Consider the following 24,014-nt stretch of genomic DNA (forward strand, 5'->3'; position numbering starts at 1 on the left):
TTAATAGGCTCATAGATCAGAGACATTCCATTTGAGAATAGCATCAGTGGCTTCCACTTTCTTTATCTGGGTGGGGTGGGTCTGTGATGTAAGAGCACCTACATTTACCACCAGAGGAGTAGAGAGAAGGACCTTGTAGGGTCCTTAACAGATTAGCTCCACCAGGTGGATCTCTGTGAGTTTGAGGCCAGCCTGGGCTACCAAGTCAGTTCCAGGAAAGGTGCAAAGCTACACAGAGAAACCCTGTCTCGAAAAACCAAAAACACAAAAAACAAAACAAAACAAAACAAAAAACAGATTAGCTCCAGTGTCCCTTTGGTTACAAACTTGACACAGAGGATATCAGTCTGCTTAAGCAAGGTGAAATTGGTGGTGGACTCAGAAGATGGCTGGGTATCTCAGATAATTCAGGGAATAGCCTGTTTTGAGAACTGGAAGGCCTTTAGTGACTTGATGAGGGAATGATTAAAGATTTTTGTCGACTGCTTGTCTCTGAGCCTGGGAAGTAGGTGGGGAATTCTTCCAAATATAATCTCATGGGTAGTTAATCCCGCCATATATGGGGAACAGTAAACTGAGGCACAGTAAAAGAGGAAGTATGTTGATATTTTATTTGGACTGAAATATGATTTTATTTGTATGTTAATAAATAAAGTTGCCTGGGGGTAAGAGCTAATAGCAAGCCATAGCAGAAGTCTGGCAGTGGTAGCACATGTCCTTAATCCTGATCAAATGACTCATCTCTGTGTGTTCAAGGATACAGCCAGCATGGAGACACACACCTTTAATCTCAATACCAACTACAGAAGACCTGGAGGTCTGTATAGATGGGCAGTGATGAGGATGTCATGTGGTTGTGTTTACAACAAATGAGAAGGCAGAATAGAAAGTCTATAAAAAGCACAGACACCCAGGAAGTAGGGCTCTTGCTGAGAGGAAGGACAGCAGCGGTAGCGAAGGGTAGCTCAGCACTCAGCTACTGCTCTGACCTCTTGGGCTTTTAACTCTGCAATTGGCTTTGTATTTCTTATTTAATATGGCTGTTCATCTACAAGGAAGCCTATCCATCTTTTTCTGGACTCTAATGAGAATTTTGTTGGAGTTTCATTTGATGTCCTATTCATTCTTTCTGCCAGATCAGAACTCTGAGGTCTAGATACACAGTGAAGTTTCTGCTCTATGTCTAAAGCCTTAGCTATTAATTAAGAGGGTTTGGGCTATGAAATCCAGGACATCGTTGGACCCTATTGCTAGAAGGAAGCCAAATTGGAGCATCCATTTATGCCTGAGCTTTTTAGCTACTATTTGAACACTTTTAGTCTATGTGGGGAACACTTCTAACCACTCAAAAATGGTATTGTTAAGAGAGTTGCAAGTATTTTTCCCTTCCTCACCAAGCTGGATCTTGATTGAAGTCAGGTTTTCCAACATTTGACAGGGTGTTGGTCTTTCATTTGGATCCCTTCCTGGATAAGGATTCTCTGTTTCGATTTATTTTAACACAATCCTGGTATATCACTGAGATATGCCATGCTAGTGTGTCGAGCATAACATACCTTGGTCTGAACAACTCAGAAAGTTTTGTGGTACCCAGGGGAATAGCCTGGTGAAGGTTTGTTACCAGAATCCAGCTAGTTATTTCTGAGAGAATGAACTTTTCTTCTGGTACCTTCCATCAACACATAGGTGATGGAGTAATGTCTTTCTGTATACTGCAAATATGTGTTGCTCTGATTGGTTGATAAAATAAAACCATTTGGCTTATGGCAAGAGAGCATAAAGGCAGCAGAAAATTCAAAGAGAAAGACAGAAAGAAGGCAGGGAGAGACACCAATGAGCCACTCAAGGAACAACATTTAATGGGATGTGGGTAATGCCACACAATATATGTTGATACATAGATTAGTAGTTATGGGCTAATTTAAGATATAAGAGCTAGCTAGCAAAAACCTTGAGCCATGGCCATGCAGTTATAATTAATATAAGCATCTGTATGTTTACTTGGGGGATGAAAGTGGGAAAGAATTGTGACCAGGACATAGGAAATCTCCAGACTACATATAGTTTTGTACTGACCGTTTTTCTTTACCTTGCAGTCTCAGGTAGCACTGGTTTGTGTATGTGTCATCAGAACATCAATAAGTTTTAGTGTCATCTGTCAGAGAGTGAGTTAAACTCTGTGCGCATGGAGGACAGCAATTTCTAGGGGAAGCCACATATCCCCTAGGAGGGCCAAGATTTTTTAATGTCCTTTTTCCAGCAGTGAGAAGCCATCTTTCTCTATAGATCACAAAGTTTACATACCCACTTGTAAAATCATATCAACTGATGGTCCATGTATATAGTATTGGAGTTTCCTTTTCCCCATATGAGATACTGAGCTAGATCAATCAGTTCCTCTACGTGGAATGAGGTTCCTGGTTTAGGCACAAATAATTTTATTAAAAGTAAGTGTTGCATCTCCCATGTTCCAGGTTTTATCTTTTATCTGGTGACAGTCTTGTATGAGCACCTGTAGGTCATCATCAGGCAAGAGGGATAGCTGGATTGAAGACAAACTGAATTCAAGTTGGGGCCAAGAGTAGAGTCTTGTATTGGGTCAAACATTCCTTAAGCAGTTGATGATTTTTTTCCTCAATAGAAGACCTCATTTTTCCTAGATACTATGTGTATCAGATCTTAACACATTTAACTTGATTGCATTATTTTATTAAGCTAGCAGTACTCTCCACATATATTTGACAGACGGGCCATCCTATGGCTACAAGGTCCAATCATTTGGACTGATGTATCACAGGGAATTTCCATGGTCCCAACATTTGGGTAAAACCCCCTTTGTCTTTTGTGTCATGGACTGACAATGAAAAGGTTTTGAGGCATCTGGAAGTTCTAGGGCTGGAGCTAAATTCAGAGATAATTTTAAAGCCTTGAATGTCTTTCATTTAGTCTCAGTCAAGATTAGGGGCTTAAGTTCTCCTACTTTGTGCTTATGTATAGAGGCATTGCAGTTTCCACAAACACTGAAATACCTAGCTGCACCCAGGATTTCCGGAATCTGTCCCTTAGTCTTTGTAGTTGGAATCTGCAGTTCTGTGTGGTGTGTAATTTCCTCAGGTATGTTTTTATTCAATCTCTGCAGGTATAATTTTAAAATACACCAGTTGGTTCTGGTTCTGATATTTGCCATTGAGGAGATCAACAGGAACCCTCATCTTTTACCAAACATATCTCTGGGATATGACTTTTATAATGTCCCATACAGTGAGAAAAACATTCTTATGAATGCTCTTTTTTGGATCACAGGCCAGAGTAGACTTCAAAAAATTGACTGTAATTATAACTGTGTAAACGAGAGAAAGTTAACAGCTGCAATAACAGGGCTATCATGGGTAAAATCTGCCCATTTTGGGACACTGCTTCAGCTCTACAAATTTCCACAGGTGAGGAGTTGCATGGGATAAAAATGCAGATCTCCTTTGCTGACATTTCAGGTGTGTCCATAGGTAAAAAGGTGTATTTGGATTAGTTAGATATCAATGACAAGTGTCCAGATAATTGGAGATGGACCTCTATTTAAGGAACTGGGAAAAGAAAGGGGAGGTTGGGGTAGACAAGGAGGATTAATAAAAATAGAAAATAGGATCTTGCCCCGGACTTCCCTTCTGAAGCACAGTTCCCAGCTCCCGTCTTGCCCTGGACTTCCCTTCTGAAGCACAGGAGAGAGAAAGAGAGAGAGAGAGAGAGAGAGAGAGAGAGAGAGAGAGAGAGAAAGAGAGGAGAGCACCCATCCTCCCTGGACATCCCTTCTGAACAAGAGCTCCCAACCTGCCCCGGACTTCCAATTTGGACAAGAGAGCTCCCATCTGGACAAGAGAGAGAGACTTCCTGAATCTGTCAGCTCTGTCTGAACCAAGTGTGTGGATAAGGCCAAGAACGAACCACAAGGAGATGGGCAGACGTCAAGGCAGAAACACATACAACAAAATGAATAGCAATACACCATCACCAGGCCCTAGCCCTCCTCCAACACCTAGACCTGAACATCAGAAATTGGAAGAAGCAGAAGAAAATAGCCTTATGAATGTCATCATGAAGAAGCTAGAGGCTCGTGTAGAGGAAAAGACCAAAAAATGTGAAGAACGCTGTAAACAACTAGAGGAAAGGGCAAACAAATTAGAAGAAATCAAAAAAGTCCTGGAAGAGAACAATAAAATACTGAAAGAAAATCAAGAAAAATCAATGAAACAAATGAAGGAAACAGTCCACGACCTGAAAAGGGAAATAGAAAAAATGAAGAAGACACAAACAGAGGGAATGCTGGAAATAGAAAATCTGAGAAAACGATTGGGAACTTCAGATGCAAGTATAATCAACAGAATGCAAGAGATGGAAGAGAGAATCTCTAGCGTTGAAGATACAATAGAAGAAATAGATTCATCAGTCAAAGAAAACACTAAAGTCAACAAAGTCATGAACCAAAATGTCCAAGAAATTTGGGACACCATGAAAAGACCAAACCTACGAATAATAGGGGTAGAAGAAGGAGAAGAATACCAACTCAAGGGCACAGAAAATATATTCAACAAGATCATAGAAGAAAACTTTCCCAACTTAAAGAAGGAAATGCCTATGAAGATACAGGAAGCCTATAGAACACCAAACAGACTAGACCCCCAAAAAAAGTCCCCTCGCCACATAATAATTAAACAATTAAACGTACAGAATAAAGAAAGAATATTAAGAGCAGCAAAGGAAAAAGGCCAAGTGACATATAAAGGCAAACCTATCAGAATAACACCCGATTTCTCAATGGAGACTTTGAAAGCCAGAAGGTCCTGGACAGATGTAATGCAGACACTAAGAGACCATGGATGTCAGCCTAGACTAATATACCCAGCAAAACTTTCAATCATCATAGATGGAGTGAACAAGACATTCCATGACAAAGCCAGATTTAAACAATATTTATCCACAAATCCAGCCCTACAGAAAGCACTAGAAGGAAAATTCCAACCTAAGGAAGTCAGATACACCCTCGAAAACACAGGCAATAGATAAAGCCACAGCAGTAAACCCCAAGGAAGAAAAGTACACACACATCACCACCAAAAAATAACAGGAATGAACAATCACTGGACATTAATATCCCTCAATATCAATGGACTTAATTCACCTATAAAAAGACATAGGCTTACAGAATGGATACGAAAGCAGGACCCATCTTTCTGCTGCATACAAGAAACACATCTCAAATTCAAAGATAGACACTACCTAAGAATAAAAGGCTGGGAAAAGACTTTCCAATCAAACGGTCTTAAGAAACAAGCGGGTGTAGCCATCCTGATATCCAGCAAAATAGACTTCAAACTAAAATCAATCAAAAGAGATCAAGAAGGGCATTACATACTCATCACAGGAAAGATCCACCAAGATGAAGTCTCAATTCTGAACATGTATGCCCCAAACACAAGGGCACCCACATATGTAAAAGAAACATTATTAAAGCTTAAATCACATATAAAACCCCACACATTAATAGTGGGAGACCTCAACACCCCACTTTCACCACTGGACAGATCCCCCAAATCGAAACTTAACAGAGAAATAAAGGACTTAACTGATGTCATGACTCAAATGGACTTAATCGACATCTACAGAACATTCCATCCTAACAAAAAAGAATATACCTTCTTCTCAGCTCCCCATGGAACCTTCTCTAAAATTGACCACATACTTGGTCACAAAACAAATCTAAACAGATACAAAACAATTGGAATAACCTCCTGTGTTCTATCAGACCACCATGGTCTAAAGTTGCATTTCAACAACAACAAAAACTACAGAAAACCTACAATCTCATGGAAACTGAACAATACCCACCTGAATCACCAATGGGTTAAGGAAGAAATAAAGAAAGAAATTAAAGACTTCCTAGAGATCAACGAAAATGAAGACACCACATATCCAAACCTATGGGACACTATGAAAGCAGTACTAAGAGGGAAATTCATAGCACTAAACGCCCACATAAATAAGCTGGAGAAATCTCACACTAGTGACTTAAAAGCACACCTGAAAGTTCTAGAACAGGAAGAAGCAAAGTCTCCCAGGAAAAATAGATGCCAGGAAATTATCAAAGTGAGAGCTGAAATCAATAAAATAGAAACAAAGAGAACAATACAAAAAATTAATGAAACAAAGAGTTGGTTCTTTGAGAAAATCAACAAGATAGACAAGCCCTTATCCAAACTAACCAAAAGACAGAGAGAGAGCATCCAAATCAACAAAATCAGAAATGAAAAGGGGGACATAACAACAGACATTGAGGAAATCCAGAGAATCATCAGGTCATACTTCAAAAACCTCTATTCCACAAAACTGGAAAACCTAAAAGAAATGGATAATTTTCTGGATAGTTACCACATACCTAAATTAAATCAAGACCAGATAAACTATTTAAATAGTCCAATAACCCCTAACGAAATAGAAACAGTCATTAAAAGTCTCCCAACCAAAAAAAGCCCAGGACCAGATGGTTTCAGTGCAGAATTCTACCAGATCTTCAAAGAAGAGTTAATACCAATACTCTCTAAATTGTTCCATACAATAGAAACAGAAGGAACATTACCAAACTCCTTCTATGAGGCTACAATTACCCTGATTCCCAAACCAAACAAGGATACAACAAAGAAAGAGAACTACAGACCGATCTCCCTCATGAACATTGATGCAAAAATACTCAATAAAATACTGGCAAACAGACTCCAAGAACACATCAAAACAATTATCCACCATGATCAAGTAGGATTCATTCCAGGGATGCAAGGATGGTTCAACATACGAAAGTCTGTCAATGTGATACACCATATAAACAAACTCAAAGAAAAAAACCACATGATCATCTCACTAGATGCTGAAAAGGCATTTGACAAAATCCAACACCCCTTCATGATAAAGGTCTTGGAGCGATCAGGAATACAGGGAACATACCTAAACATAATAAAGGCAATTTACAGCAAGCCAACAGCCAACATCAAATTAAATGGAGAGAAACTCAAAGCAATTTCACTAAAATCAGGAACGAGGCAAGGCTGTCCGCTCTCCCCATACTTATTCAATATAGTACTTGAAGTTCTAGCCAGAGCAATAAGACAACATAAGGAGATTAAGGGGATACAAATTGGAAAGGAAGAAGTCAAGCTTTCCCTATTTGCAGATGACATGATAGTATACTTGAGCAACCCCAAAGATTCCACCAAGGAACTGATACAACTTATAAACACCTTCAGCAACATAGCAGGATACAAGATCAACTCCAAAAAATCAGTAGCCCTCCTATATACAATGGACAAAAAAGCGGAGAAGGAAATCAGAGAAACATCACCCTTTACTATAGCCACAAATGACATAAAATACCTTGGGGTAACACTAACCAAGCAAGTGAAGGACTTATATGACAAGAACTTTAAGTCCCTGAAAAAAGAAATTGAAGAAGATGTCAGAAAATGGAAAGATCTCCCATGCTCATGGATAGGCAGAACTAACATAGTAAAAATGGCAATCTTACCAAAAGCAATCTACAGATTCAATGCAATCCCCATCAAAATACCAACACAATTCTTCTCAGACCTGGAAAGAATAATACTCAACTTCATATGGAAAAACAAAAAACCCAGGATAGCCAAAAGAATCCTGTACAATAAAACAACCTCTGGAGGCATCACGATCCCTGACTTCAAGCTGTACTATAGAGCTACAGTAATAAAAACAGCTTGGTACTGGCATAAAAACCGACATGTGGACCAATGGAATCGAATTGAAGACCCTGACATTAATCCGCACACCTATGAACAAATAATTTTTGACAAAGAAGCCAAAAGTGCACAATGGAAAAAAGAAAGCATCTTCAACAAATGGTGCTGGCAAAACTGGATATCAACATGTAGAAGGCTGCAAATAGATCCATATCTATCACCGTGCACAAAACTTAAGTCCAAGTGGATCAAGGACCTCAACATAAATCCAGCTACTCTGAACCTGCTAGAAGAGAAAGTTGGAAGTAGTCTTGAACGCATTGGCATAGGAGACCACTTTCTAAATAGAACACCAGTAGCACAGACACTGAGAGAAACAATCAATCAATGGGACCTCTTGAAACTGAGAAGCTTTTGTAGGGCAAAGGATACGGTCAACAAAGCAAAGCGACAGCCTACAGAATGGGAAAAGATATTCACCAATCCCACATCTGACAGAGGACTGATATCCAGAACATATAAGGAACTCAAGAAATTAGACACCAAAATGCCCAACAGTCCAATTAAGAAATGGGCTATAGAACTAAACAGAGAATTCTCACCAGAGGAAACTCAAATGGCTGAAAGACATTTAAGGAATTGCTCAACATCCCTAATCATCAGGGAAATGCAAATCAAAACAACTCTGAGATACCACCTTACGCCTGTCAGAATGGCTAAGATCAAAAACACTGAAGACACCTTATGCTGGAGAGGATGTGGAGCTAGGGGAACTCTCCTCCACTGCTGGTGGGAATGCAAGCTTGTACAACCACTTTGGAAATCAATATGGCGATTTCTTAGAAAATTGGGAATCCATCTCCCCCAAGATCCAGCTATACCACTCTTGGGCATATACCCAAGGAATGCCCAACCACACCACAAGAGCACTTGTTCAGCTATGTTCATATCAGCATTGTTTGTAATAGCCAGAACATGGAAACAACCTAGATGCCCTTCAACTGAAGAATGGATAAACAAAATGTGGTACATATACACAATGGAATACTACTCAGCAGAGAAAAACAATGACATCATGAGGTTTGCAGAGAAATGGATGGATCTAGAAAAAATCATCCTGAGTGAGGTATCCCAGACTCAGAAAGACAAACATGGTATGTACTCACTCATAACAGGATACTAGATGTGGAACAAGGATGACTGGACTGCTACTCACATCACCAGGCAGGCTACCTGGAAAACAGGACCCCAAGAAAGACACAGGGATCGCCCAATGACAGAGAAATGGAATGAGATCTACATGATCAGCCTGGACATGAGTGGGGGTAGTGAAGGGCGAGGGTCGAGGGAAAGAGAGCTTGGGTGAGTGGGAGATCCCAGCTGCATCAACAACAGAGAGGGAGAACAAGGAATAGGAGACCATGGTAAATGAAGACCACATGAGAATAGGAAGAAACAAAGTGCTAGAGAGGCCCACAGAAATCCACAAAGATACCCCCACAACAGACTGCTGGCAATGGTCGAGAGACAGTCCGAACTGACCTACTCTGGTGATGGGATGGCCAAACACCCTAATTGTCGTGCTAAAAACCTCATCCAACTACTGAGGGATCTGGATGCAGAGATCCATGACTAGGCCCCAGGTGGATCTCTGGGAGTCCAATTAGCGAGAATGAGGAGGGTTTATATGAGCGAGAATTGTTGAGACCATGGTCGGATTAAGCACAGAGACAAATAGCCGAACGAACGGAAACACATGAAATATGAACCAATGGCTGAGGGGTCACCAACTGGATCAGGCCCTCTGAGTGGGTGAGACAGTTGATTGGCCTGATCTGTTTGGGAGGCATCCAGGCAGTGGCACCGGGTCCTGTGCTCATTGCATGAGTCGGCTGGTTGAAACCTGGGGCCTATGCAGGGTCCCTTGGCTCAGCCTGGGAGGAGGGGACTGGACCTACCTGGACTGAGTCCACCAGGTTGATCTCAGTCTGTGGGGAAGGCTTTGCCCTGGAGGAGATTGGAATGGGGGCGGGCTGGGGGGGGAAGGTGAGGGAGGCGGGAGGGGGGAGAACAAGGGAATCTGTGGCTGATATGTAGAACTGAATTGTATTGCAAAATAAAAATTAAAAAAAAAAAAAAAAAAAAAAAAAATAGAAAATAGGCCAGACATTTACTGAAAACATCTCTCACAGAAATTTGCCTTTACAATCAGGGTGAATCCATCATTGTGCTAACCATTTCCATCTGTTTCTGCAGAACAAGGATTGTGCTTAATACCATTGTTCTTTCTCTTGTTTCCAATTTTTTTTTCTCTTCAGCTCACTGTTGGTCCTTTTGAGCCTATCTTCAGTGACCGAGGTCAGTTTACTTCTCTCTACCAGATGGCCCCCCAAGGCACAACTCTGTCTCTTGCCATGGTCTCTTTGATGCTTCATTTTGGCTGGTCCTGGGTTGGTCTGCTTATCCGAGATGATCATAGAGGGACTCAGTTTCTAGCAGATATCAGAGAAAAGATGGAGAAAAATCAAGTCTACATAGCTTTTGTTGAAATGATCCAAAGTACCTTGAATTCATTAGCATACAAATACTGGAAAAGTCTTGGCATCGTCCAGGAAACATTGGCCAATATTATCATCATTTATGGTGACAATGACTCACTACAAGGTTTAATGAGCAACATAGGGCAACAGATTTTGACGAGTAAAGTCTGGGTCATGACCTCTGAGTGGGATGTTACTAATAATGCTGATTATTTCTTGCTAGATTCATTCCATGGAAGTCTCATTTTTTCACAACACCATGAGCAGGTGCCTGAATTTAAAAATTTTATCCAAACAATTAATCCTTACAAATACCCAGAAGACAATTACCTTCCTAAATTGTGGTTTTTGTTCTTCAAGTGCTCATTTTCAGAGCTTGATTGTCATCTTTTGGACAATTGCCAACCAAATGCTTCCTTGGAATTACTGCCTAGACATATTTTTGACATGGTAATGAATGAAGACAGCTACAATACATACAAGGCTGTCTATACTGTGGCCCACAGTCTCCATGAGATGTGTCTTCAGCAATTACAAATGCAACCATTTGGAAATGGGGAAAGAATGGTGTTCTTCCCCTGGCAGGTAATATTCCTTCCCTTGTATTAGAGCATCAACAATGTGAAATTTTGAGAGTCTTCAGAGGCACCAAATAGATATTACACATTTCAGTATTTTACATATACTATATGTATATATACATACATGTATGCATACGTGTGTGTGAGTGTGTGTGTGTGTGTGTGTGTCTGTGTGTCTGTGTGTGTGTGTATCCATCCACATGTGATTCTTCATGTGTTATCCTATCTTCCATGTCAGTGCAGATTTTCTGTTCATGGAGCTGAGGAATAAGTTGCTATTGGCAAGGAGGAAATTATTTTAATGAATATAAAAAATGTGTCACAAATAGCTGCACAGTTTTTTCATTATAATGATTACACCAGAAACCTAAGAATTTTCTCAGTAAAACAATGAAAGCTCATTATCCCAACTTATTGGTACATAAATGACTTCTTCTAACTACTATTTATTCATAAGTACACACATTTTCTCAATGAAATTTGAGAGAACCCTGTGTGTAAATGGAAATAGTTTTCTTTTAAAGAAATTGAGATTTGCTTCAATTAATCTCACTGATTCCATTCCTAAGTTTGAATAGGAGATGTTCTTGAGTCTGACTGTTCCTCAGATGTAGAATTGTATCCCAATAACTTAGGTCACCATTGCTGCTGACCTTCATTGATACCTACATTCTTATCATGTCCTACACCACAGATAATGAACATTGAGAGTTATTCTGTAATCCATTAGAGGTCAAACTCTCAGACCTACAGTAAAACATATTCTTGCATCACTTTCAGCTTCATCCTTTCTTGAGGAATATCCATGTGGGAGGCAACATGGCTTTAGAATGGAAACAGAAGTTAGATGATGATAAGTATGATATTCTCAACTTTTGGAATTTTCCAAAGGGTCTTGGACTAAAAGTGAAAGTAGGAAATTTTTTGCCCAATGCTCCCCAGAGTCAACAGTTTACTTTATCTGAGAAGATGATACGATGGCCAGAAAGATACTCAGAGGTGGGTTATATATTATCTCAATGCATTAAACTTAACATAATTATACAAATACATTCCCCAGTATAATAACTTCTACTTTTGAAATTAATCCCAGTACTATAAAATTCCCAGTAGACAAAGACAAAATTAACTAATAGAAGACAGTGCTTTATGATCCCCTGATTCTTAAAAAAAAGGACATATTTAAGCTTTAAATGTCTGCTAATATTCAGTTGTTCATGGGTTAAATTTTGTCAGTCTGGTACAAATTAAGTACACCTCAGAAGTGGTATATGCAATCTTCATAATGTCTCACAGGATACGCTGATATAGACAATCTCTACATTCACAACAGAAAACTGAATAAGTTATATTTTCTTGCTAGATCAAACACCATCACCAGAAGTGATTTTTGGAAAAAAGAGTTTATCTGACTTATGGTTCTGGAGTTTCAAGTGTCCTTTATACTCAGGAGGCATGCCAGTGTGTGGCATCCATGGAGAGATGGGCAGGAACCTGAAACAAACGGTCTCAGTCCACACACTGGAAGCAGAGAGTGAATACTGGAATTAGATGAGGGTCATAAATTTGCACAATCCTAAACCACTGAATTCTTTCTGCCAATAAGTCTACAATTCTTAAAGTTGCAATATTTTTCATGATAGCACCACCATTGAGGAAATATATAGTCACATATCTGTGTTTATAATTGCCACTTTTCATTCAAACCAATACACAATGTCTCTATTAGAATTCCTTCACTGTTTCTAAAATTTGAGTAGTTCATCTTGATTCCATGCTTAAAATTACTGAAGGTAAACAGTTACCATTACTTTTATCCACCCTTTGAATTGAAATAGTATAGCGTGCACATGTGTATGTTATCTCTTGTTCTGCTACTGAAGATACATACATACCTAATGTAACTTAAGCAAGTGTTTCTTTTGGATGACGGTATGAGCATTCAGCCCTTATCTTTGGAAATTTATTGCTGTAGGAGCATGAGGTTCCTGATAACATCATGTTCTCAGTCAGCAGAAAAAACTAAATATCACGAATCACCTTTTTCTCATTCTTAATTCTGAGAAAAAAGCCTATAGAATGGTGATGCACACTCTTAGAGTGAACCCTTTAAACTTTTCTTTAATAACACTCACAGGGATGCCCAACAATTTGTTTACATGGTAATTTTAAGTCCTGTCAAGTTGACAAGCAAGATTTACAATCATGGTGGAAATAAAAGTTTCTCAATGCATTAGAAAGCAAGCAGAGAGACAAGATCCATCTGGAAGGACCACTTGACCTTCTAGGTCCTGTCTTCTATGACCTCCCTGCATCAAACTTGTCCCTACCTCATTATGATCCAAACTTTCTAATAATGGGATAATCCTCAGACCAATTTTTAATAGATCACAGATGCTCAAATTCCTTTTCTACATTTATAGAAATAAAACTTGCAAATTAATTATGTGCTATTAAAAATATCATTGTGACTTTCAATAAACCATGAGAATTTGGCAACTTTGCTCACATTTTTCTCAGATTCCTCATTCTGTGTGCAGTAAGAGCTGTGGTCCTGGATTCAGGAAAATTTCCCTAGAGGGCAAGGCTGTTTGCTGCTATGATTGCACTCCTTGTGCAGACAATGAGATTTCCAATGAGACAGGTAAGAATAAATCTTACAGACATGGTTCCACATTTCTACAGGATTCTGCATTATCTTAAAAACTGAAAAATATCTAGAGAGAAGTGAGACAAATGTATTCCTTTTCTTATTTAGGATATGAAATGTGCATCACCATGTCTTGAAATAGAGCAGAGTATGTATTGAAAATTACATTTACATTAAATTGATTTACACTTACGATCAACTGCAGCTATTGTTTCCTGCAGGAAACCCCTTTTCTCTGTACTAATCAATATGCTTTATTTCCCCACATAATTTAACACATAGTAATAAAGTGCACAAATTGGATGTTTTCCTAACTGTATTTCCGTAATGATTAGAACTCACCTAAATGTAGGATAGGTTATTTTAATAACGATTCTTCCCAGCAAGAACAAAAAATAAGCAATTTGTGTTTGATATTCCCACTATATAATTATTAACTGTACAGCATAACTAAAATTTCAAATTTCCTTAATGAATAGGATAATGTCCATTTTTTATGCTACAATTCTGAGAAACAGTATATAAAACAATATCCTCAAAGCAGTTCCAACAGTCTGTTACTGAGAGTTGTACCAAGACCTAAGAGCTGCAATGGAATATAGAATCTCCATTTAGAAGAATAGTTCATGCCAGGCAGTGGTAGTGTATGCCTTTAATCCCAGCACTCGGGAGGCAGAAGCAGGTGGATCTCTGTGAGTTAGAGGCCAGGCTGGACTACTAAGTCAGTTCCAGGAAAGGTGCAAAGCTACACAGAGAAACCCTGTCTCGAAAAAAAAAAAAAAAAAGAAGAAGAAGAAGAAGAATAGTTCCTTAACATATTCACAGCATAATTCATTGGGAAGAAAAATCTTTAAAAGCTAGAATTTCCATTCCTAATACTAACTTTGTTAGCAGGTTTATTTCAATTTTGAAATTTTGAAAAGTTTTCTATTTTTGAGAATTTCAAACTATGTATTTGGATGATATTCATACCCTCCCAAATCTTCCACTTTCCTACCTAACTTCTGTTCTTTCTTGTTAAAAAAATTAAGAAAAATTCATTGAATTCAGTTTCTTCTACCCAAATACTCTTTGGAGTAGAGTCCCTGATGGAATATGGACTAATTCCTACTGCCACATTCTTAAAGTGCCTTCCCCTTATAGTAGCTATGAAGTCAAATAGCTTCTCAGTTAAGTGTAGTACTTTATGCCAACTCTCCATACATAATGATATTTGGTCTGTCCAGAGCTTTCACATGTTATATGCATGATATCAAACTTCAAATTTATATATTCAACTGCCCAGCTTGTCTGGAAGTTTCTATTCCCATGAAGTAGTTCATGACCTCTGACTTTTACATTCTTTCTGCAACGTCTTTCATGGATTTCTCACACTGAGATGTAAAAGACTGTGCTCTCAAGCTGCTATTAAAAAGAAACACATTTTTACTGAATATGCATGCACATATTCACACACCCACCCACACCCACCCACACACACACACACACACACACACACACACACACACACACACAGAGTAGTTTTTTATTACATGTATCATGTGCCATTAGTAAGAAATGGAGTTATATATGTGAGTCATCCATTAGAACTTAGAAAACTAAAACAAAATGAAAACCTCCACAAAAAAGGGAAGGAAATAACAGAGCCTGAAGTTATAACTTAAAAGCAGGTCCTAAGAACAGATAAAACAATGTGTCACAATAGCTGAAGGAAACATTATTTACAAGGTATATAGAAATAAGTTTTGTTCTACTACAGTGAATTCAGTAATATGTTAAAAAAATTTTGTCAACAAAATAAAATGAAAAATCTGTTGATGAGTTTCTTTTTAAAATCATACAAAAATGACAGTGGAAATCTGGTGTGCATAAATCACTGTTCTTGTATTTCAAGTACAAGATGAATTTTATGAATTTTCAAGAGCAAAATATTACAACACTGTTTTATTTCATACCCTAAAACTGTCTCAATAATTCTGACCTTTCCGCAAATGGAATGACAACTATTCACTAGTGCACTAGTCAAGCCTGTTACAACATAGTAGTGCCTATTCACTAAAGCTTCCACAGAGAAGAGTCAATACTAGAAAACAGAAAGCATTTTATAATGATAAGAAGATCAAGACCCTATGTTTAGGAAGAGTATTTTTATGAAAATAATTTCAAGAGCGTACTTCCTCTTTTACACTATTTAAATTAATAATATGGTATGACTTATGATGTGGTTTCAGAAATAAAGTATCTTTATGTATTGTAATTCAATGTTCTAATAACTTCCAAAAGAGATACACCAATAGCACAAGAGGCCTGAAGGTATATAAGAGAGAAAAGTGTAAGGTATATTAAATTTATATCACTATAAAGAAGATGGGTTGTATGAGAAGCAACTAATAATTGATGACTACTACCAAAAGAGGAACATCACTTTTTCTTTAACGTTGTGGATTCTGAAATGTTGCCCATATTTCAGGTGATGCCCCCATAATATGTAAATACTAGCATCACTGAATAGACTCAGTGAGTATTAAAATGTAAAGAGAAGAGATAAGAGAGCACATTAAGATGGGAAGTAAAAATGGGAGAAGTAGAGGAATGGAGCAAGAGGAAAGAGGCCTGAGTTGGATCAACACACTTTATAAGTTCACATAAATAATATTGAAATATCAGATAAGGAAGTTGGGTGGTATAAATATGAAAACTTTCACTACAGAGTTTGTGTTTCTTTGTCCCTGAGAAAAGGGGAAAGTGATGTAGATAGCAGTTCTGTCAAAAAGTACAGAAAAATGGCTTAGAATAAAAGGGATAACTTCAGCTTGAATTAAATCTCACCTTCATTTCTGATCAGATATGGAAAAGTGCATGAAATGTCCAGAGAGTCATTATGCAGAGACAGAGAAGAAACATTGTCTCAAGAAAGCTGTGAGTTTTCTAAACCATGAGGACCCCTTGGGGATGTCTCTCACAACCATAGCTCTGTGCTTCTCTGTACTCACAACTGTGGTTCTTGGACTCTTTGTGAAGCACAGAGACACTCCAATTGTCAAAGCTAATAATAGGACCCTTAGTTACACATTGCTTATCACACTCACTGTCTGTTTCCTATGTTCCTTGCTCTTCATTGGCCATCCCAACACCATAACCTGTATCCTGCAGCAGATGGTATTTGGATGTGCTTTCACTGTGGCTCTTGCCACTGTGTTGGCCAAAGCTATCACTGTGGTTATTGCCTTCAAGGTTACTTTTCCAAGGAGAGTGCTGAGGTGGTTAATAATATCAAAGGCTCCAAACTTCATCATCCCCATGTGTACTCTGATCCACCTTGTCCTCTGTGGAATATGGCTAGGGACCTCCCCTCCCTTCCTTGACCAAGACGCTCATGCTGAACATGGGCATATCATCCTTGTGTGTAACAAGGGCTCAGATTTTGCCTTCCATAGTATACTGGGATATCTCTGCTCTTTGGCACTTGGGAGTTTTACTATGGCTTTCATGTCACGGAATCTGCCTGATGCATTCAATGAAGCCAAGTTCCTCTCATTCAGCATGCTGGTGTTCTTCTGTGTTTGGGTCACATTCCTCCCTGTCTACCACAGCACCAAGGGGAAGGTCATGGTGGCTATGGAAGTCTTCTCTATCTTGGCTTCTAGTGCAGCCCTCCTTGGCTTCATTTTTGTCCCTAAGTGCTATATTATCTTAATAAGGCCAGATAAGAACTCAGTTCATCATATCAGAAACAGGCCACATTCTAGAAGGAATAACCCTCTCAAAACCTAGTTCAAAACTCAACATAGTTTTCATATTAAGACATGAATTTCAAAGATGAAGTCCAGTTGATCTCTACTGCAAATATGTGTTATGCAATTGGAGTATGGGTTTCATTCTTTGTGCTTTTACATGGTCATGTGCTTACAGGAAAATTTCTGTCCACAGTCATCTAATTGTACTAGAGCCTCTTTATACTGGAGCTATTGGAGTTATCCACACTTGAAATCCAGGTTGTATTTTCATAAAAGCAGGACCTCAGTATATATCCGGGCTTGTCTGAAACCTTCTGTAAATATCACAATATTTTGAATGCATAGAGATCTACCTACATCTGCCTCTGCTCTTCTGAGATGGACAGCTTCACACCACCTCTTCCGGGATTAAAGATGGGCAGTCCCACCACCCCACCATATTCTTCTATAATATAGACTACTAAGAATTATGTTATTGATTTAAATTGCTTGAAAGCATCAAGTATGTTTTTTTTTCAAATTGTACTAATCACATGATGTTTTAAATTTTGAAAGTGTTTCCTAGTAAAATTTTATCTTGTCTTTTAATAGCTGTGATAAAATATATAGATCAAAATTTTATTTTATATTCGACTTTTAATATATCAGATTTGTACAAGAATATCCATCTGTTTTTTAAAGTCTCAAGGCCCTTCACTAAATTATCATGTTTTCATTCAAGTTTCTGTAATTATCCTGAAGAATATGGGATTTTCAAAATGAAAATGTAATCTTTCATGAACATAATATTTCATCAGTCATTGAACAATATATTGCAAGCTAAATTAGAATGTATACTTACTAGAAATTATATTTTATTACCCAATGTCAAATGTCAGTCAATCAGAACAAGTAACTAGGTCCAACTACATGGTTCTCTTATTTGCCCTCATATAATGTATGTCACATTTCCACCTGTTTTGTCTAGCTGACTACCCCAGTTCCCTTTTAATTTGTGCATTTGCACATCATTTATCTGAATGCTTCCTCCAATTTACTGCTTTTCCTTGAATTAGTATATACTCTTCATTTAAAATCCTGAATAGGTTACAACTTGTCAATTTATTATTACATATTTCTCCAGAATTCATCACCACTTCATACAAATACATACAATATATGAAATAAAATATTTTCTATTTCCACAGCATTAAATAAACACAAAATTTTATAAAATTGTTAGACTTTTACTACTGTGAGTTTTATCCTAGCTGTGGTGACTCTTTTGCTCTCATGTCTATATGCTAGGCTAGGAGGTTTCACAAATGCCATTGTTAGCTGTAATTGAACATAATTACTGCTTGTCAAGAGGGAAACCAACCCTAGTTATGGAAACCTAACCAATAACCAAGAACTAGTGAAGTCTTGGATCTCAGAGGAGAAGCTACAGCGGCCACTTTACTAAAATAGCTTAGTCCCTAAACATTCTAAATATTTGTTATCATACATACAATTAAGTCTAGTCTTCAGATCTCTTTAAGGATATGTGATATTGAAACAGATGAATACAATTATACAAGACCATAAGCAATCAAATTGAATAATTGTGGATCCCAGTTCCAATTGATACATTTACAGTAAATACTCCCCTAAAGTTCAGGTTTCATTGATGAAGATGGGACAGAAATAATCTAAGTGCCTGAGGACCTGTGAGTTTGCTGTGAGATTATGGCTCTTAGGAATATTATACATTACCCATAGAGACACATAATGTCTGATCAACATGACTTCATAAATATGAGCTGAACTAGGAACACAGCAACAGGCATGCAGATGTGAATGGCAAACCTCATTAGACCTCAATCATACAAGGATTACAGGGAACAAAGTAAAGCTGATAGAGGAAGAAAAAGTCTTCCATGAGGCAGAGCACACTAAATGATTTGTAAGACGAAATGTTATTCATATACAAATTAGGATTGTATATTTATATGTATTCGTATACATGAATCATATAGTACATAATGTATATGTTATAATTGAAATTATATGTATAGGTTATATATTATATAAGGTATATATTATGTATAATAATTATACATACACTTATAGTCCTAATATGTACTCACAGATATTTGAATGTATATATATAATAACAACTTAAAAAAAGTGTTCATTAGCTTTTAATAAAGAAAGAATAGGTATTCAGGATCATTATTCAGAGAGAAATTAAGGGAAAAATAATGTAATTTCTCTATAATATGAAAAGTAACAGTGCATTTCTATTAATTGGCATTAAAAGTTGATTTATATCTTCTATATTTTTAATGTTGTTCTTTAGCTTTCCTTACTAAGTAATTAAATATGTTGTGAAATTAATTATCCTTCAATTCACATCAAATTTTTTTAGAGTTGTCCTCTACAGCTGTGGATCCTGCATGGAACCAGAGTAGAACTTCTCCATATGGGACATGATTGTGAAGCTGTGTCTGTTTGAGGGGACCCTGGCAGTGTGATCAGGATCTATCCTTGGTGCAGGAACTGGCTTTCTGGATACCATTACCTGTGGGAGTTCACCCTGCTCACCCTTGATGTGGCCAGGAATGGCTTGGTCCTGCCTCATTCAAATGTACCAGACTTAGCTGTCCTCCCATGGGATGATTTACATTGTTGGAGGAGAGGATGAACTTACCCTGTTGGAGATGGGTTGGGGAGGAGGGAAGACAGGGGCGGATCAGGAGCGGGGAAGAGACGGGGTTCTGTGCTTGCTATGAAAAATAAATAAAAAAAGAGAGAGGGAATACACCCAATATGTTAGCCAAGGAAATGTGTGTTAAGGCTAGCTCCCTCCAAAGAAAAAAGATGCTTGAGCAAAGGTGAATCTGGACAATAAAATCAATAGAGAATTAAAAAAAAGTTGTCCTTTAATAAAAACAATGGATTAAACTAATTTATACTTGAATGACAATGAACGCATGGAGATAATTCTTCTTACTCTCAGCTTGAATCTAATAGTAAAAAATGAGACTAAAATTTCTCACAATATAGACATTTTTTGTTTTAGAACATGTTGAAAATAATAACTTATTCATTTTAACTATGGGACAGGAGAGCCTAACATCCTACTAACATCCTGTACTGACTAAAAAATTGAGTAAAAACAAGGTGCATTTTTCTGATTCTTCCAAGATAAACACTTCACAATCAAGGTCAGTCATTACATACTTTAAAAAGATTATAAAATATTACAAGGAAATGAATCTAAGATGAAAGCAGGCATTGCTATTTTTGTATTATATGATAAAATAAATTTCAAACCCAAACTAAACAGAATAGGTTGAGAAAGATATTACATAATAATCAAAGGGAAAATATAGTGAAAACATCTAACAATTCTAAGCATTGCATCAAATACCAGGCACAAAAGTTTTTAAACGGAACAGTAGTGCTGCTAAAATCACATATTGATAGGAACACAGTGATCTTAGATGACTTCAATACCCTAATCACACAAATAGGTTGATCCTCCAGACATAATCTAAGCAAAGAAACACTGGAGTTACATAACATCATGAATCAAATAGACATGAAAAACATCTATGGAATGCAACAACAAAATACTAAAGAATATTCCTTTTTTCAAGAATTCACAAAGCTTTCTCCAAAACTGACCACAAATAAGAAATAAACAGATCTCCACAGTTATAAGAAAATTGAAATAATACCATAGACTCTATCCTACCACTATGAATTAAAGCTGGATATCAACAATATCAACAGGAAATATACAAACTCATGGAAGCTGAACAACTCACTACTGAATGAACAGTGGGTCAAGACAGAAGCCAAGAATGAAAATGAAAACACAGCATATCCAAAGTATGAGACACAATGACAGCATTTCTAAGAGCAAGTTCAAATTACTGAATGCCTACATAAACACACTGAAGTGATTTCTTATTAATAACTTAATTACACACTTGAAATCTCTAGAAAAACAACATTTAAAAATGGTAGATAAAGAGGAAATAAGAGGACTACAAATCATGGCTATAAAAATCAAGGATGAAATCAATGAGATAGAAACAAACAGCAACAGCATAAACCGAATGAAGAATAAAATAAACGAAAGGTTGTTTCCACAAAGAAATCAAGAAGATGACAAAACCTTAGCCAAATTAGTCAACAAAATGACAGAGAATATCTAAATTAATGAAACTAGATATGAAAGAGATAACATTACAATAGATCCTGATGAAATTGAAAGAAACTTAAGGACATACTTGTGGGAGCCACACTGACTCCAGCTTGTGGGTTGATTCCATCTTGACTTAAGGTCAGATAGTTCAAGCTTGTCTTTGCTCCTCAAGCTGAATAACAGGAAGTTTGGACAAAGGTGTGGTTACTGGATACTTTGATTTTAAAGAAGGTGTTTATGCTTGTTTGTTCCTTGAACCATGGTGAAAAAGAAGGTCTTTTGCCCCCTTGCTTTGGGTATAAAAAGGCTATGAGAAATAAATTTGGGGCTGCTGTAGTATTCACTGAGAGCCCTCCTGATTCTGTCTTCTGTCTCTTGTATTTTTCTCTCCTAATCCTCACTCCCCTAATCAGGTACTATTGGACAAGTTGACTGGTCCTGACATGTGGAGCCCAAACAAGGAATCTGAAAACAGGTGGTTTTGTGAAGGACACTCAGGTGAATGGAGAACTCAGAAATTATTAAAGTGTAAGTGCAATGAGTAACTCGGGAGTAAAATTGTAAATATGAGGCAGGATAATAGTAGACATCTGTTTATACATTTGCTTCAAGGTATTTTAAAAGCCAAAGGAGCTAATAAGTAAGACAGCAGCAAAATACAGAAAATTTTAGAGCTTGTAAAGCAAGAGTGCCCTTGGGTTCCCAAGCATGGGTCCTTGGAAACAGACACATGGTGGAGAATTGGAATGAAAATCCAACAGCATTATGATGAGTATGGGTCTAAAGAGGTACCAGTGAATGCTTTTATTCTGTGGGAACTTATCAGGGACAATTTTGATTTCTGCCATGAACAGCAAAAGGTATTTCCCCGTGATACAGTTAAACAAAACATTCAATGCCAACAGAGGAGCCACTAGACACAGACTCCTTTACAAAATTGTTTGATGATGATCAGTTCAATCTTGGTGATGAAGCTGAGCTTAAGGAAGAAACCACTAAATAGCATAATCAGGAGTTTTCAACTGCTCTGCTTCTGACCATGAATATTAAGAATACATATTTTGTCTCTGCAGGACTTCTCTGCTTGGAAGAGCACTCCTCTTTCTACTGTAGGGGCTGGATTATATCTACCCTACCGTCTATTAGGGTAGAAAATTTGCCTATGATTACTATGGTGCAAAGTCCTCCAGGAACACGGCAAACCCTCACCCTTAGTCATGCATCTCCCCTGCAAGCTAGTGTTAGAGAACAGCTAGCAGAGGGAAGGATGTGCAAGGATTTCAAATGTTCCCAGGGATCAATAGAAGCCTTGCCTCACAGAGATTGGAAACAGATGGTCAAAGCTTGCTTGTCATGAGAGGATTACCTGTTGTGGATTCAAGAGAGGGAAGCATTGGGCTAATAAATGTAAATCAAAGGATACCAAGAGGAATCCACTGTGTTATATAAATGATATTTTGCTTACCCATAAAAATGAAGGAGTTTTGCTTGCCATATCTATACAGCTTCAGCAGAGTCTTGATCATGCAACAATGTTATATGCCACAGGAAAGTACAAAGACAGCTGCCTTTTTAGTATTTGGGACACTTATTGTATTCTAAAGAAATTAAACTATAGAAAATGGAAATTAGGAACCATAGCTTGCTAACTATGGCCCTATTTGAAGTTGTCTGTGGGAGATCTGGAGCCCCTCAGTGAGATTCTTTCAGGAAACAGTGATCCTAGTTTCCCTAGTTATCTTACAGATGTTGCTAGACAAGTACTGGCTCAGGTGGAGCATGCCATTCAACATCAGCAAGTATGCAACGTTGACTATGCAAAACCATGGGGAATATATGTGCTTCCTACATGACATACTCCAACAGCTGTGCTATTGTGAAATGGGCTGTTATTGTGTTTGAATCTAGCTGTTTCACCAGCCTGAGTGTTGAACTCTTATTATGAAGCAGTAGCTTGTTTAATACAGAAAACCTGGAGAGATTCTAAGTGATATTTTGGTAGAGGACCAATTGTGATCAACATTCCTTTTATTAAACAACAAGCTGATTGTCTATTTTAATATAATGATTTTTGGGAAATTGCTTTTGCTCAGTTTTGGGGCCAAATTGATAATCATTTTCCAGCTGATTTATTGTTTCAATTTATCCAAATGCATTCATTTATATTTCCTAAAGTTGTGATAAAAGATCCCATAAAAGATGCTATGCTGGTTTTTACTGATGGTTACTTCAATAGAAGAGTTGCTTATGTCATTAATGGTAAATGTTATGTGGTACAAACAGCTCCAGCTTTAGCTCAGGTAGTAGAATTTTGAGCTGTGTCTATGGTTTTCCAGTTTTTTTTGTAAATAGCTCATTTAATTTATATACTGATAGTCATTATATTTTTGAGCCCTTCAATTTATAGAGACGATTTCCTGCATTGAGACTACTAATGGTCATATTGATGTTATTTCAGCAAATTCAAGATGCTGTTTATTGAAAAATGCGGTTATGCTTTGTGATTCATATTAGGGTTCATTACAATCATCTTGCCCGTCTAGTTGATGATAATACATCAGCTGATAAATTAACA

At 37.6% G+C, this 24,014-nt stretch overlaps 1 protein-coding gene across 1 annotated transcript in view; it reads left to right on the forward strand.

Moving 5' to 3' along the window:
- The window catches only part of LOC131903628 (vomeronasal type-2 receptor 116-like), a 40,387-nt gene extending 23,088 nt beyond the window's left edge, over window positions 1–17,299 (forward strand). Inside the window, exons 4-8 of the mRNA XM_059254328.1 lie at window positions 3,140–3,440; window positions 10,073–10,879; window positions 11,656–11,874; window positions 13,396–13,519; window positions 16,371–17,299. Of these exons, the coding sequence (XP_059110311.1) occupies window positions 3,140–3,440; window positions 10,073–10,879; window positions 11,656–11,874; window positions 13,396–13,519; window positions 16,371–17,299 (2,380 nt within the window). The remainder of the gene's footprint in view (window positions 1–3,139; window positions 3,441–10,072; window positions 10,880–11,655; window positions 11,875–13,395; window positions 13,520–16,370) is intronic.
- The last annotated feature ends 6,715 nt before the right edge of the window (window positions 17,300–24,014 follow it).

Source organism: Peromyscus eremicus, chromosome 1 (genome assembly GCF_949786415.1).
Source record: "Peromyscus eremicus chromosome 1, PerEre_H2_v1, whole genome shotgun sequence".
NCBI lineage: Eukaryota > Metazoa > Chordata > Mammalia > Rodentia > Cricetidae > Peromyscus > Peromyscus eremicus.